General features: G+C 39.8%; 1 protein-coding gene across 3 annotated transcripts in view; it reads right to left on the bottom strand.

The window, feature by feature from the left end:
* Window positions 1-2,544: 2,544 nt before the first annotated feature.
* Stma (stambha A) overlaps window positions 2,545-13,811 on the bottom strand; it is a 32,471-nt gene continuing 21,204 nt past the window's right edge. For 2 of the 3 annotated variants that reach the window (XM_026638691.2, XM_026638690.2), the window contains exons 2-20: window positions 13,503-13,707; window positions 11,788-11,938; window positions 10,664-10,816; window positions 10,092-10,190; window positions 9,295-9,449; window positions 8,689-8,767; window positions 8,484-8,613; window positions 8,037-8,107; window positions 7,508-7,696; window positions 6,724-6,896; window positions 6,531-6,634; window positions 6,170-6,290; window positions 5,538-5,673; window positions 5,032-5,145; window positions 4,836-4,944; window positions 4,651-4,742; window positions 3,278-3,439; window positions 2,977-3,113; window positions 2,546-2,714 (exon numbers count right to left, since the gene is read on the bottom strand). In XM_026638691.2, coding sequence (XP_026494476.1) covers window position 2,714; window positions 2,977-3,113; window positions 3,278-3,439; window positions 4,651-4,742; window positions 4,836-4,944; window positions 5,032-5,145; window positions 5,538-5,673; window positions 6,170-6,290; window positions 6,531-6,634; window positions 6,724-6,896; window positions 7,508-7,696; window positions 8,037-8,107; window positions 8,484-8,613; window positions 8,689-8,767; window positions 9,295-9,449; window positions 10,092-10,190; window positions 10,664-10,816; window positions 11,788-11,938; window positions 13,503-13,707 — 2,381 coding nt within the window. In that variant the 3' untranslated portion in view covers window positions 2,546-2,713. Of the gene's footprint in view, window positions 2,715-2,976; window positions 3,114-3,277; window positions 3,440-4,650; window positions 4,743-4,835; window positions 4,945-5,031; window positions 5,146-5,537; window positions 5,674-6,169; window positions 6,291-6,530; window positions 6,635-6,723; window positions 6,897-7,507; window positions 7,697-8,036; window positions 8,108-8,483; window positions 8,614-8,688; window positions 8,768-9,294; window positions 9,450-10,091; window positions 10,191-10,663; window positions 10,817-11,787; window positions 11,939-13,502; window positions 13,708-13,811 lie in introns of all 3 variants that reach the window. The other variant, XM_026638688.2, reaches the window with a different exon arrangement.

Here is a 13,811-nt window from a genome sequence, read left to right as displayed (position 1 = left end):
ATAATTATTATATTTGTAACAAATATATTATATAATAGATCGTAATAAGATGAAAAGTTACAATTGGTCCTTAATTTAGTTTATATATAAGAAAATTTGAGCTAAACGGAGATTAATACGAGGCTAGCGTTAATCTGTGGTTAGTTTCTTAACCTTTGATTAATATTTTACTACAATACAGGAAGTCCCACAAGATGATTATTAGTATGTGTATATTTAACGAACATTTACATACTAAATACATATACGTATGTATTTATAATCAAAGTCATCACACTTAGAGCCTACGTCGCTAGGGATCATTTTAATATGCTACCCGAGTACAATTAAATACAAATATAATTAAAAAACTGTAAACGCATATAAAACATCTAGGGCCGTAGTTGTAAACAAATTTATAATATCGAAATACAAAAAACTGTATTAAATTGTAGCTTTTTGTTTTACAAAACGTTGTACAGTCGGCAAAAAAATAACTAAAATATATGTTTTTCTTATAAAATTATGTTCACTGTACTTTTTTAACGAAAAAAATCAGCATTTCATATTTCCAAATAACAAAACGTAAAATGTTATACACATGTTCTTTCTATATCGTATGATAATAAATTTAAATCATCCAAGCGTTATTACTGATTGGGAATTTCCATTCAACTACAAACACATACACATCCTTTTATAGTAAAAACAAATTTAATCACCCGAAAGGAAATCAAAGAGATATTCCCACGTCACGTACTATACACATAAATATAAGTTATATATGTTTTGTGAGACTATATAAATATCATTTGAATGAACATACATAATCATCGTCACCTTCATCAATCATTTAATTACCTGTATATTGTAAATATAAAAAGCCAGAGAGATTTTGTGCGTCAATACGTCTGTTAACATTATAACATTTTCTTGCCGACTGTACTGTATACACAGTAAATTATTACAAGAGATTCCTTTATTAATATCTCGGATAAATTCTACTGGAATGCTTAAAACATTTAGATTGAACTTTATGAAGTATTATATCAGATTCAAATTTGAAAATAGTCAAATTATTGCTGTAAATTTTAATATAATGGCATGCAAAATTGTATCTTATTTCGTTAACATAATGGTCTAAACTATCTATTCAAATATTCCGGCCGTTATAAGATGAAAATAAAACACAACATCGTGTCTATGATATTACATAAAACGAATTAAACTGACGTTAACAATATGTAAAACTCAAAACTGTTCATTAAATAAAACGTTCAACTTATTTACATAATTCATATAAAATTAAAATTACATAACATTTTACATTATAATTGCATTATTAAATACTGTCAAATATCATATAATATTTAAAGTGATCATCACCCATCTTATCACCCAGTTCATCACCAATCCATATCATCACCACGTTAGAATATAACCTCATCATAAAGAGATTTATATTTTCCAATAATACGGGTACTGTATTATTGCATTTAATTATTTAAAACATCAATTCCATTGACAATCCCCATGTATCATATTCCCCATTATCCCCAATGAATGCACGCTTAATATATTCAAGTCATTTAACTCCACGGATCAGAAGGCTAACAACTGACAGTAAACAGTTATATTTAGTACTGTTGTGTTCCGGTTTGAAGGGCGAACGAGCCAGTAACTTCAGGTACAAGGGACATAACAACTTAGTTCCCAAGGTTGGTGGCACATTCACGATGTAAGCTTTCACCATCAGGCCGCACATTTGTACCTGTCTGCATGTATATTTTTTTGTTTTATAAATATGACAGATATTATTTTTCATTCTACTATCCGTAGCCAAAACGAATTGTTATTAGATCATAGAAACCGGGCTTAAATACATATTTTTTATTATCTCTTGGTAATCAATAATAATTTACCACTCAAAACATATTAAAATATTCCCCATGAATCGAAATGATGAATTAGTACTAGTATTCACCATTTTGTACGGAACCCAACATTATATAAACCCTATTCCAATCGAAGACGGAATATAGATAAACAAACCTTATCTTTACATCGCAACTGCAAACAGTACTTGAATAATATCTTTATTTATAAGGCAACACTATTCAACTTGACATATATCCATTTTAATTTCACTTTCAAAGTTCAAAACGCAATTTTTTCGCGAATCCATGGTGAGTATCATAGATTTTATTGAAGAGTAATGATATCTCTATTCAATATCATAGTTGATTTTTTTGTCTTTACTTCTTTGGTTGGAATAGGCTATACAATTTACATTTGCACAAAATTGAACCTTCGGTCCCGTGCAGTACGTTGCACATAAACACATTTAATCAAATACTCACAATTATACCAAATATCAGCAGCGATATAGGGAACCTCCGTATCGACGTCACGTCACGGTTGGGTAAGGAGACAAAATGGCATTCTTAGAAATTTGAGAAAGTCGAATTTCCAATTTAGAGAAAAACCATCAACAGTTATATTTAACCTTCGAAAACATTTTTTTTTTATATGAAAACAATATTTAACAAATTCACGTTTCACGTTCCCTACGCATGGCAATGCGACAAAAATCGGTATGTTTTTAATAAACGTTATTTAATAATTAGATAATCATAAATTAAATACAATGGAAGCATATAGTATTGTTCAGAATATATTATGCGAAGCGACTACGTAATATATTTGATTGGTGGAAAGCATATGTTCTCTCGCATCTGAAAATATAGAAATATTAATTGATACTTTAACTCAGAACACACTTCACTGGGAATGTGTTGAATTACAATATTAACAGTATATACTTTGAATATTGCAATTATTCAGCGGTGAGCTTTGAGATTATTTATTAGTTTTACTGTTTATGAAATTGACTCATACTTAGGAAAATAATAATATTTAAATGAATCTTAATAATTCTCAGTAGGTCTGGTACCTGCTTTAATATTTTTTGTTTAGATATTATAAGAAGTAACTTACTAGTACAGGAACAGTTCGGGGAAGTACTTGGTACAGGGGGTTGGTTTGCCCGCGGGGGAGCCTCCCACGCCCACGCCCAGTAGTGGTTCTTCGGATAACGAGTTGAAGATTTCTTCGAGTTTCTCCTTTATCTCGTACTAGAATGAGATTGTTATTAAAGAAATTAGTGACTACATAAAATAAAGTCAAACGTATTATTTGTTTAGTACGATTATTAATATTAAATATCAAAACTTTTTTATTCAAGTTGGCTCATAAAAGCACTTTTGAATCGTCATGTTACATGATAATATTTTTTCACCTTGGGCTGCGTGATGAGCAGCAGGTGGTCGAAGGGCGCGGTGCGGAAGGTGTCGTTGAGCGTGGCGCGGCGGCGCTCCGCCTCGCGGCGCTCCGCCTCGCTGGGGCCCGACGCGGCGCGCCGCAGCGCCTCCAGGCTCACGCTCTCGCCGCCGCCGCAGTGCTGCCGGACACGCTCTCGCTTGACACATCTTATCACTCGTATGAGAACGCATTCGTTCGCATCGAGAGGGTAATCATTAGTAATAAGTTAAAGGAAATTCCATTCAATGAATATATTTATAAATATACACTAGCGGTGTACCCGAGGACGTCTCTCCCTCCTCATGTCATGTAGTGAGAGATGTGCCTCCTCGTGTCCCCAACACCAGAACTCATTGTCGGTACGCTAAGGAAGAGGATAGGGTGTATTGGATGAGGAGTGGGTGAGATAAGGATAGAAACTAGGATAGAAAGATTGATAAAATACATTACATAAAAAAATAGAAAGTAATTTTTTCAAAACAAACTTAATTAGAAAATTCTAATACATATTCAGATTTAAAAGAAGAACAACGCAAAATCGTAAATTAGAGTTTAGTTTCCTTCCATATTATAGAATTTCATCACTCAGCTGCCAATAAATCCCTAATAAATACCAATAGTTTTCTCTCTGCCATAACGCCTAACTCTATGAATATTATGGCATCCGAAGGCCGTCCCTCGAAGGCATTCGCCTGTACTGTAAATTCAGATCGAGCATTACTCAAGTGAGTCAGAACTGAGCATTACAGAGCTCAACCTGTAATGATACAATTTGTCCGACATTCTAAACACAACTGCAGACGAATGCTGTATGTGAACTATATCGTAGAACATGTTATGATATAGAATTTAACGATAAAATATAATTACATAAGCTCCAAAATTCGCCATAGTCGGACGATGATTGTAATTGTACTTCTCGATGAACATTCTGTACTCCTCGTCCAAATCGTCGTATTGAGTTCGCTGTACAAAGGCCTGATATTATAATGCCACTAGTGACGTTACGATTGTACGATAATTTATCTTAATTTCGTACAATAACACACGCTAAGATTTAATATATGTAGCATTCAGAATATTTTAGGGGGATCCCGAAGACAACAATAAGATATTTCTTATCTTAGATAAAAACCTACTTGATTTTTTTAAGCTTATTTAAAGATTATTTGTCCAAAATAATGATCATTATTTCTTTCTGGCAATGATAGGATTAATAGAAGGATACGAATTCTTGGGATAGGACTATCATTATAAAAAGCATATGTTTTAAGTCATAATATGACACATCTCAAAGCCGTAATCACGAAATTATAACAATAATTTCTCGTCTGTCCGTCGGTAGCTCACCCGCTGCACGCCCGGCGAGCTGTTCGCGCTGTCCAGCTCCGCGTTGGGTCCGGCAGATATGTCCGCCAGACTGTCTCTGCCTTGAGCTGCGCCTGAAAGTTAATTTAGGAATCTCTTAAGATCGCCGTACACGAGCAAACGCCAACGTCGTTATCGAGGGGAGCTTCCTCTATGTCGGCACGCACCCGCCTCGACCCAGCTGTGGCGCTGCGCCAGCGCGGCGCCGGCGTAGGGCGCGGCGGGCTGCAGGCGCGCCTCCACGCCGCACGCCTTGAGGCACTCCGCCAGCGCCATCTGCGGGACGGGCAACTCGCCTCAGTCGTCGGGCCCTTCGTGTTTACGAGACTCCGCGGTCGACTTCACTATTACTACCATATTTACCTGATCGATCATGAGGTAGGGCAGCTTGTTGGGCATTTTCGATGGCGACAAGTCGTAATCCTCTAGCAGAGGCGGTAAGAGATGAGGAGCTTCTTCGCGTCGAGCTTCTATAATCTACATACAAAAACTTAAAAAAATCTAGTTAAATCGCCTGTAGTCCAAATAAGTCATTTCTTTTGGAGAAATAACACGATTATTTAGTTCTCAACTATGGTACTTCAGTCCATCGAAGCAAGACTGATTTCTAAGGATGATTGCAAGCTAAATGTTTTTGTAAAATTTATACTGTGTACGGTAGTTTCGATAAGGATCTCACTACTAAGATTGCGAGGGACAGAGAGATTTAAAGTGTCCTCAGTGTATTTACAATTACAAATATATACTACTCATGTTCTCACAAAAAAAATCAATACATTCCTTAAAAATCATTTTTTTAAATAAATAATATTAAAAAAAAGTCACAAATAATTAATTAAAAAACATTTGTATGCAATCGGGCGACGCACCTGCGCCACGTACTCCTGCAGCGCGGGCAGCAGCAGCACGTGCGGCACGAGCGCCAGCAGCGCCAGCGCCGCGCCGTGCACGCGGCACGCCTGCGCCGTCGACAGCACCGGGTTGCTCAGCGCCGACTGCTGCATGCTGCCACGGGGGCACGGGGCACGGGTGAGCACGGGTGAGCACGGGTGAGCACGCGTCACGCGATTGGGCCGTATCACGTGTTTGAAAAGCTCGATAACGATACTAGGTCACTAATTTTTATAGAGATCAATATCATAGGGAGGAGTATAGTGGAAGTTGCGAGTTCATTTAGGAGGTGTTGTGTTGAACAATTCAATATTATTTGTGGGTTGATTTCTTAACTTTCTCCCACCAATTCGTGCGTTACTTTGCTAGAACCGGAAGGGTATATAAATTTTTCTTATTACAATATTTAATAAATGATATAAATCATTGCCAGTATAGTGATAACGAAAGTCTCTGAGCGGACGCGACTACTTTCCCTCGACTGACAATTCTGCTCGTCTGCTAACTTCTTATAAATAAAAACAGTACTTCTCTCTCACCCCATAAAATACTAGAATATTCGTATTCTATACGTCGGTCCGACCCCAGCGGACGCAGCAAATCAACTTACGACAGGATGAGCTGCAGCATGTCGCAGACGGTCTCCTCGGAGGCGAGCTCCACGCACAGCAACGCCAGCGTGGTGTAGATGGCGCACACGTTCTCCGCCGTGTTGGACTCCAGCTGCAGGCCTGCACACCCGCCACACATGTACGCACCATCTTCAACGGCACACATTACTAAATCGAGTCTAACCTCAACATGGAATTCCACTACTTTTTTCAAGATTACTGATTACATTTTTGTGATTCGATCTGAATACCCTAAACACTATCCTCGTTTACGAGAGCTACCCTCTGACGGGTCATCGACTCTCTCTCGTGGTCCTCGCCTCGAAGCCACCTCAACACCTAAGGAAAATAGGTCCATACCGTCGTACAGCGAGCTAAAGATGGCGTATCCGTGTTTGCTGATAAATATGAGGTCGGGCCGGGAGCACTTCTCCACGATGAGGCCCAGCTTCGCGTAGTCCACCCTGCAACAGAACGCAGGCAGCGGTCAGGACGCGCGCGGCGCGCGGGGGGCGGCGCGCGGGGCGGGGGCGGGGGCGGCGGGGGCGCTCACGTGGGCGCGGCGAGCGCGGCGGCGTTCCCGCGGCGGTCGAGCAGCGTGTGCAGGATGCGCTGCAGCAGCGCGCGCGTGGCCGCCTCGCCCGCGCCCGACAGCCGCAGCAGCGCGTCCAGGAAGGCGGCGGGGAACGCCTTGCTCAGCTCCGTCGTCCTGTACGTGCTGCCCACCTGCGGCCGGACCGGTCGACGGATGCTCCTTTTAAACTTCATACTTTATTATGCTCGTTTTATGATAGAAAATTTCATCAAAAAAACTTCAAATCTCTACCAATCCCGGGACCAAACGGGAAAGACCCCCGCGACCCGATCAAAAAGATAATTTACTGAATTAGTAACCTCCTCCTCTATTCATTTAAAAAGTTTTTTTTTTTTGATGTCGTGATTGTGTTGAAGGCACAAAAATTTCTCAAATTTTTTTTTTTTCATTTTAACAACATCTCTGATACCTCAATCAATCCATCATTTGTCAACTTCTCGAGAACCGTTGTGATGTATAGGCTTCGTGGTACTGATACATTACTTTATTTTTTATTTAATATGTGTGAGTATTCTGGTAAATCTGCTACATGATGTTAAGTGGAACCTCATTCCGTTCCCAACTTTGGGAGTTAAAATGTTGTCTCTAGTGATTGTTTTTACACTACCTCCCAAGACCTTCAAACCAAAACACAAGAATACCAGGTAGAATGTGTGATGAGTGGGTGGTACCTTACCACACGGACTTGCACAGAGCCCTATCGAGTTACCGCGCCGTTGTATTGATTATACAGGAGGTTCACCTTAAGTAGAGACTTCAACAATATGCTCTGCAGCATGGAGTCCGCCTTCGTTCCCTTCCCGCGCTGGTTCGGTATCTTGCTGACGATGAACATCATGATGTCTATCTTCTGGAAGTCCGGGAGGTGGTCGGCGAATTCTCCGAGCGCATTTATCAATGCCTCTTGATATAATTTCTCGTCTGATTCTTTCTATTAATTAAAAAAATTGATTTCGTTTAGGTTAGTAGACAGAAAGGCAAAGGGGGTTGATGGTCACCACCACTACAATTATTGGCGTTATAAGAAACCTTAATTATTCCTTACATTGTGAAGGCGCCTATCATCGACCTAGTCCCTTTATATAAAAATACACATCAAAGTAAAACTACTAACTTATACGAGTCTATTGTATTATTTAAAATTATTAAAAACATACAAATATTATAAAACTTTGTCTACACGTTACGTTGTAATTGGTAAGCTGCTGAATCGATTTTAATACAACTTTCTATAAAGACTTGTTATTATAATTAGACCGTCAATCACCTACCTCGGAGTCCCTCGCGACGGACGCTCGCAAGTTCGTCAGGAGGTTGTTAATGATCTCCAGCACAGATGGACCTGAAAATATAAGTCGTCTCTGAATAAATTGAAACGCTCGAAACGAGAATTATAAAACGACGCTTCTCCGATACTTCTAGTTGTAACGAGTTACTTGGTGGTAGGGCGTGGTGCAGACCCGTCTGGGTCCCTCCCGTTTATAAGGTAATCTGTCGCCGAACAGCAATGTTCTGTATTGGTTTGGTTTAGGTTGACTCAACCAATGTAATTACACGCGCAAGGGACATAATATCTCAGTTCCTGAGCTCGGCAATGTTCACGGGCGGTGGGGACCACTCAGCATGAGATGACTCATGGACTCGTTTGCGCCATCAAGCCGGAGGGTTCAGTGAGACGGGCCAGCCCACCGCCCCCACAAAAGCCAGTGCGGGCTCACCGACGCTGTCCCCGGCGGCGAAGGCGACGATGCTGCTGAGCACGGCGGCGCGCGCGGCGCGCACGCGGGTGCCCACGCCGGCGTCCAGGTGCTGCAGCAGCGCCTCCACCACGCTGTACGAGTACTGCGCCTGCGCACGATCGCATTAGTACTGCTGCTGTGCGCCCCCCAACACCCCCCCCCTCCCCCCGGCCCGCCCACTTACCTGAATTGAGAACATGATGATCTTGAACGTGTGCACGGCGAATTCGGTCGGCACCCACAGTTCGTGCCGGTCGAAGTGCCTGCAAAATGTACAAGATATCATTTCACTTACGTTTACATACTCGACTGAACGCCGAGATGTTTTCATGAGAAACGGCCGGACGACTTACTATATAGTGTCAAGTCTGGTGAACATCACAGATATTTTACAGCACAGATAAATCGGTGTTTTTTTAACAACTCTTTGCATAAAACAATTTATAATTTGAACGCTACTATGACATCAGAACACCACAAAAACAAATACCAACGACCCTCGACATTTATTTATCATGGTTTCGTTTTGGACATACATATTTATTTTCCCACTTCTGTAAAAACGTATTAATACTATACTAATATTGTGAACGCGAAAGTAACACTGTCTTACTTCTTCACGCTCAAACCGCTGGACCGATTTAGATAAAATTTCATATGGACATAGTTCAAACTTCCAGGATTCAAATCCCGTCGAAGGAGTAAAGTGGAGATACAGTTTGTGTATAGGTAAAGTTTAATAAGTTTGTAAGCTCTCGGCTAGTATAGTATAAATGCAAAGCAAACTCACGTGAGTACAGGTCGGAGTACACTCCTGATGTGCCCGAACGAGGCGCGACCCACCAGTTCGCGCAGGCACGCTTCGGCCAGGCGCGGCGGGTCATCGTCGAGGCCGTCCCGGGTGTCCGTCTCCATGCAGGAGACCGTTTCATATTTTTCTGCAGTCTATAATTATATCAAATATTGTTTCATTACAATTAATATATTATATCGAAAGGAATACTCGAAGAAGATCCTAGTATATATGTTTATAATTTATTTTTATTTCTTCGTAACAATTTTGTTTCCAGCGATCATTGTCATCGAAGACAAACAGCACGAGAGATCTTGTACCGCACACGTCTGTGGAGAGGCTGGTGCAATCTCTATTCCCAACTCATACAACCCGAAGTGGTTGGACACAAGACGACCATAGATCACAGATGCAGCACTTCACTTAACTTTCGAAGCAGGTGACTCCAAACGCTGCTGAATACCAAGTTCTGGACAAAAAACGAATTACTTGGCAGCAGGGCTTTCCGTAGACCGTCCGAGTAGGCATCGCCCAGTCGTGACTTGTTCTACCGCTATTCCACGTCATACTGTTATGATCAAATTTGAACGTAAAGTGTACCTTCGTAATTGCAGGCACAAGAGAGTACTCCTGGTTTCGAGGTCAGCGATGCGTTAGCGAATCGATAATATTTCTTATAGTGCCAAAGTCCGTGGGTGGTGGTGTCCACTCACCATGAAGTGGCTCATTTGCCGGTCAACCAAACTATTATTATAAATAAAAAAACTCCAACTTTGTATTGGTATACAGTATACCTGCATATTGTACAGCAGCGATGGTACAATCTTGTCCATGTGTTGAGCCTCCCAAATGTTCTCCACGAGGTCATCAGACACGGTCTTCCTGATCACGCCCTGTAATAGATAACTCATGGCTGTTATCACGTCGACGATAAGTTAACCAGCCACCAAGCATAATTGATATAACAATTTAGCCTTCCAGTCTGGCAGCGGCGTAAGGGATTGGCATCTTATATTGCCTATGTCTGTAACACCTAACACCTCCATTAACAACCCCCCCCCCACTAACCTAACCCCACCCCCACCTTCATCACATTCGAGCTGCTCGAATAATTATATCGTATAGTCCATAAAAAGGACTTTATAATATTATTGAATTTAATTTATTGTAAGTTGAATATAATTTTATTTCGTCTCGAATCTGATAAATAATATTAACATATATATGAGCATTTATAAAAAAAATGTAAACAGAACGTGATTTATGTTAGCGTTTAGAGTAGTTAATATAACTTATCATAATCATACAAGTCTTTGGCGAATCTGCCTTAATTAGGATCTTCAAGAGAATAATTGCTAAACATTACCTGCAGCCCCTGTATCCCGGCCAGCCGTATGTTCTCCCGTGTCGGCTTATCATTGTGATTGCTATGACACATCGCTGAGAACTTCGAGACGAAGAAGTCGTAACGGCGGTGGTACGATGGCGTATCTTCTTCAATGTTCGCGAAACGGACGAACTGTAAATTACAAGTCTTGATATTATTTCCAGAGTTTAAGATCAAAATTACAACATTACACTTTTTTTTTTTTAATTATATTTTTATTTATTTTTGACCACTGCTGGGCAAGGCCTCCTCTCCCTTTGAGGAGAAAGTTTGGAGCATATTCCACCACGCTGCTCCAATACACAAGTGGCAGAATTTGATGTTTTCCTTCACCGCCGAGCACGAGATGAATTATAAACACAAATTAAGCACATGAAAATTCAGTGGTGCCTGCCTGGGTTTGAACCCGAAATCATCGGTTAAGATGCACGCGTTCTAACCAATGGGCCATCTCGGCTCTAAAATTACAAACTTGGTGCTAATTTGTTGTAGCAACACTGACATCACTAATAATAACTACTATCTGAAATGAGAGTAACTAATTTTATTGATACGGTCGCGTAAGTAAATTAAATACAACCGTATCCAATGGTATTTGGAGTTGAGATATTTAAAGAACCTTGAAATAACATAACATCTACATATATATAGTATTCATTTTAAATTCGTGAAAAAATGGCGTCTTGAATTTCGGCAAAGATTTTATTCGGACATTGGAATAAAATTAAAATGGATAAGTAGTTAAATGAAATAGTACTACAAATACTATTAACCAGGAACTGGTAAATACGTGAATAATTATTTTTAAAATTTTAAATTATAATGTTACCTCATTGGTTGTATTGATGAATCCATAATTACTAAAATTCTACTAAGGTTACGTTTAACTGTCCCTAACTATTGTACCACTTAAAGGATATACGAACCAAAATTTCGTATCACTTAAATCGAAATTAGTTCTTACAGATAAGTACGTATCAGTTCAATTTATTTATTGGCACACAGTTTAAAGATCTTTCCATCGTCGCGTACATTTCGAAGATCGATTCAAATCTCTGATGGTAAATATATTAATTTCGGCCGTACGATGTTATCATACTTACGCTCTGTGTAGCCAATATCTGCAGCTGTGGATCAGTAGACTCGAGCAATTTCTGAACCATCTTGAGGAAACTCTCTACGAATAAGTTGAGGGTCTGCGAGTGGCACGCCACCAGCAACTGGTCCATCGCTTCCATCGCTATTATCACGAATCTGAAATTACATCCAGAAATTATGAACACCACGATGATATATATAGAACTTGGAGTTAAGGTATATAAACAACTTTGAATTAACATTAAATCTCGACGTCACGGAGGCGGTCGTGACGTCAGTAAATTCTTTCAGTGCTTAAATTCACACCCCACCGACTACGTTCTGAGCCGAGGTGCGATCTCATAGGAGACTCCCTCAGGACGAACGTCACTCTCGAGCCCAAAAGGGTTCACCTTAAGGCAGAGTCTTAGCACTCGCCCCAACGTTCGGTGACGCTGTAAAGGCCAGTAGGGCCAAAAGCAATACACAAATCCAGATAAAAAAAAAAACCTTAAATCTATAGTATTCATTTTAGGTTCTTGAAAAAAAGTCGTCTTGAATTCCTGCGAAGATATTATCGGCACTTTGGAATAAATATAAGCGGATATAAGTAGTTAAATAAATATAAAAATAGAGCCGTCTATTCTTCGTCTGAACTATTTCCGTTCTTGACGACGTTTGTAGTCATATCCGTCCACCCTAAATCTCAGTGAATAAATAGGCAATGTACTTGTGTTTGCAGCAAAGTTTGTACACTTTAATAGGTTTTAGTACATCACGTATTCTACCGCCAAGCAGCTATACTTAGTATTATTGTGTTCCGATTTGAAGGGAGAATGAGCCAGTGTAACTACAGGTGTAACTACAGGGACGAAGGGCATAACATTTCAGACTGATACTGCGATTACCGAATATTCATGTTCTTCATTTGTGTTTATAATTTCGACGCAAATCCATCTTTGGCCGAGCAGTAGGAATTTTACCGGCTGTTAGTTTTATTTAATTTGTTTAGATATATATCAAATTTTAAATCGCAATATAAAACTGATAAAAGACAATTTAGCTCCGGGTTTGATAAGTTCACTCTAAAACCTCTTCTAGTCATGTGACCTTAAGATGTCACTTATATTAATCTTAATTGATATTGTGTGATTTCAACTATCATATATAAACAAACACCATCGACCTTACTTATAAAAGTTGTTAAACGCGTGTTTCTTAAACATCGATTTCTCCCTTTCTTCATCGTGGATTTAACATTCAAAAGAAAAAGACAGCATTATTTAACTAAACACCTAAACTAATATTTATCGGTAAATGGATCGACGCTCTCTTATGTGGATTTAAATGGATACAAATCACTCAGCATAAAAATATTTTTTAAGCGTTCTACACTGAAAAGCTTATAAAAAATTCTATACTTATACTATAACAACATGTTTATAGGTTTTTTAGGATCAGGTAGGCGGGCGAATGAGCCACCTGATGGTAAGTGATCACCACAACCCAAAGACACTGGCATTGTAAGAAAGATTAACCCTTCCTTACATCGCCAATGCGCCCTCAACCTTAGGAACTAACACGTCATGTCCCTCGTGCCTGTAGTTACACTGACTCGCTCACCCTTCAACCTTAACACACAGCCTTGCAACCCTACTAACTAGTAAATCATATCTCGATCACAAATTACCCAATGCCATTTTTATAGTATTCCAAATAATGTATTTAAAAGCGAACGTACCCATGTCTTCGACGGTAGATATCCCGTGAAGCCTTTTGGAAAAGATACTCTCCAATCCTGTCCAGCTTTTCCGGACTGGACAGGGAGTAGAACGTAAGCTTCTCCATGTTGGACTTGACCAGGCCATCTTGAGGAGACGCTGGGAAGATGTTGTCCACCAGCCGCTTGTAGCGCGGCCGGAGCGCGGAGCAACATCCGCAGCAACCTGGAAGATACCAAGATTTACAAACATTAGAAAAAAAAAGTACTATAACACTTAAGATGGCATAGTGCCAAAGAATAAAGCTGAAAATATTCAATAGATCTGCA

The sequence above is a fragment of the Vanessa tameamea genome, chromosome 25 (assembly GCF_037043105.1).
Source record: "Vanessa tameamea isolate UH-Manoa-2023 chromosome 25, ilVanTame1 primary haplotype, whole genome shotgun sequence".
Taxonomy (NCBI): domain Eukaryota; kingdom Metazoa; phylum Arthropoda; class Insecta; order Lepidoptera; family Nymphalidae; genus Vanessa; species Vanessa tameamea.
Note: the sequence above shows the minus strand (reverse complement) of the source record. Positions and strands in the feature narration are given on the sequence as shown.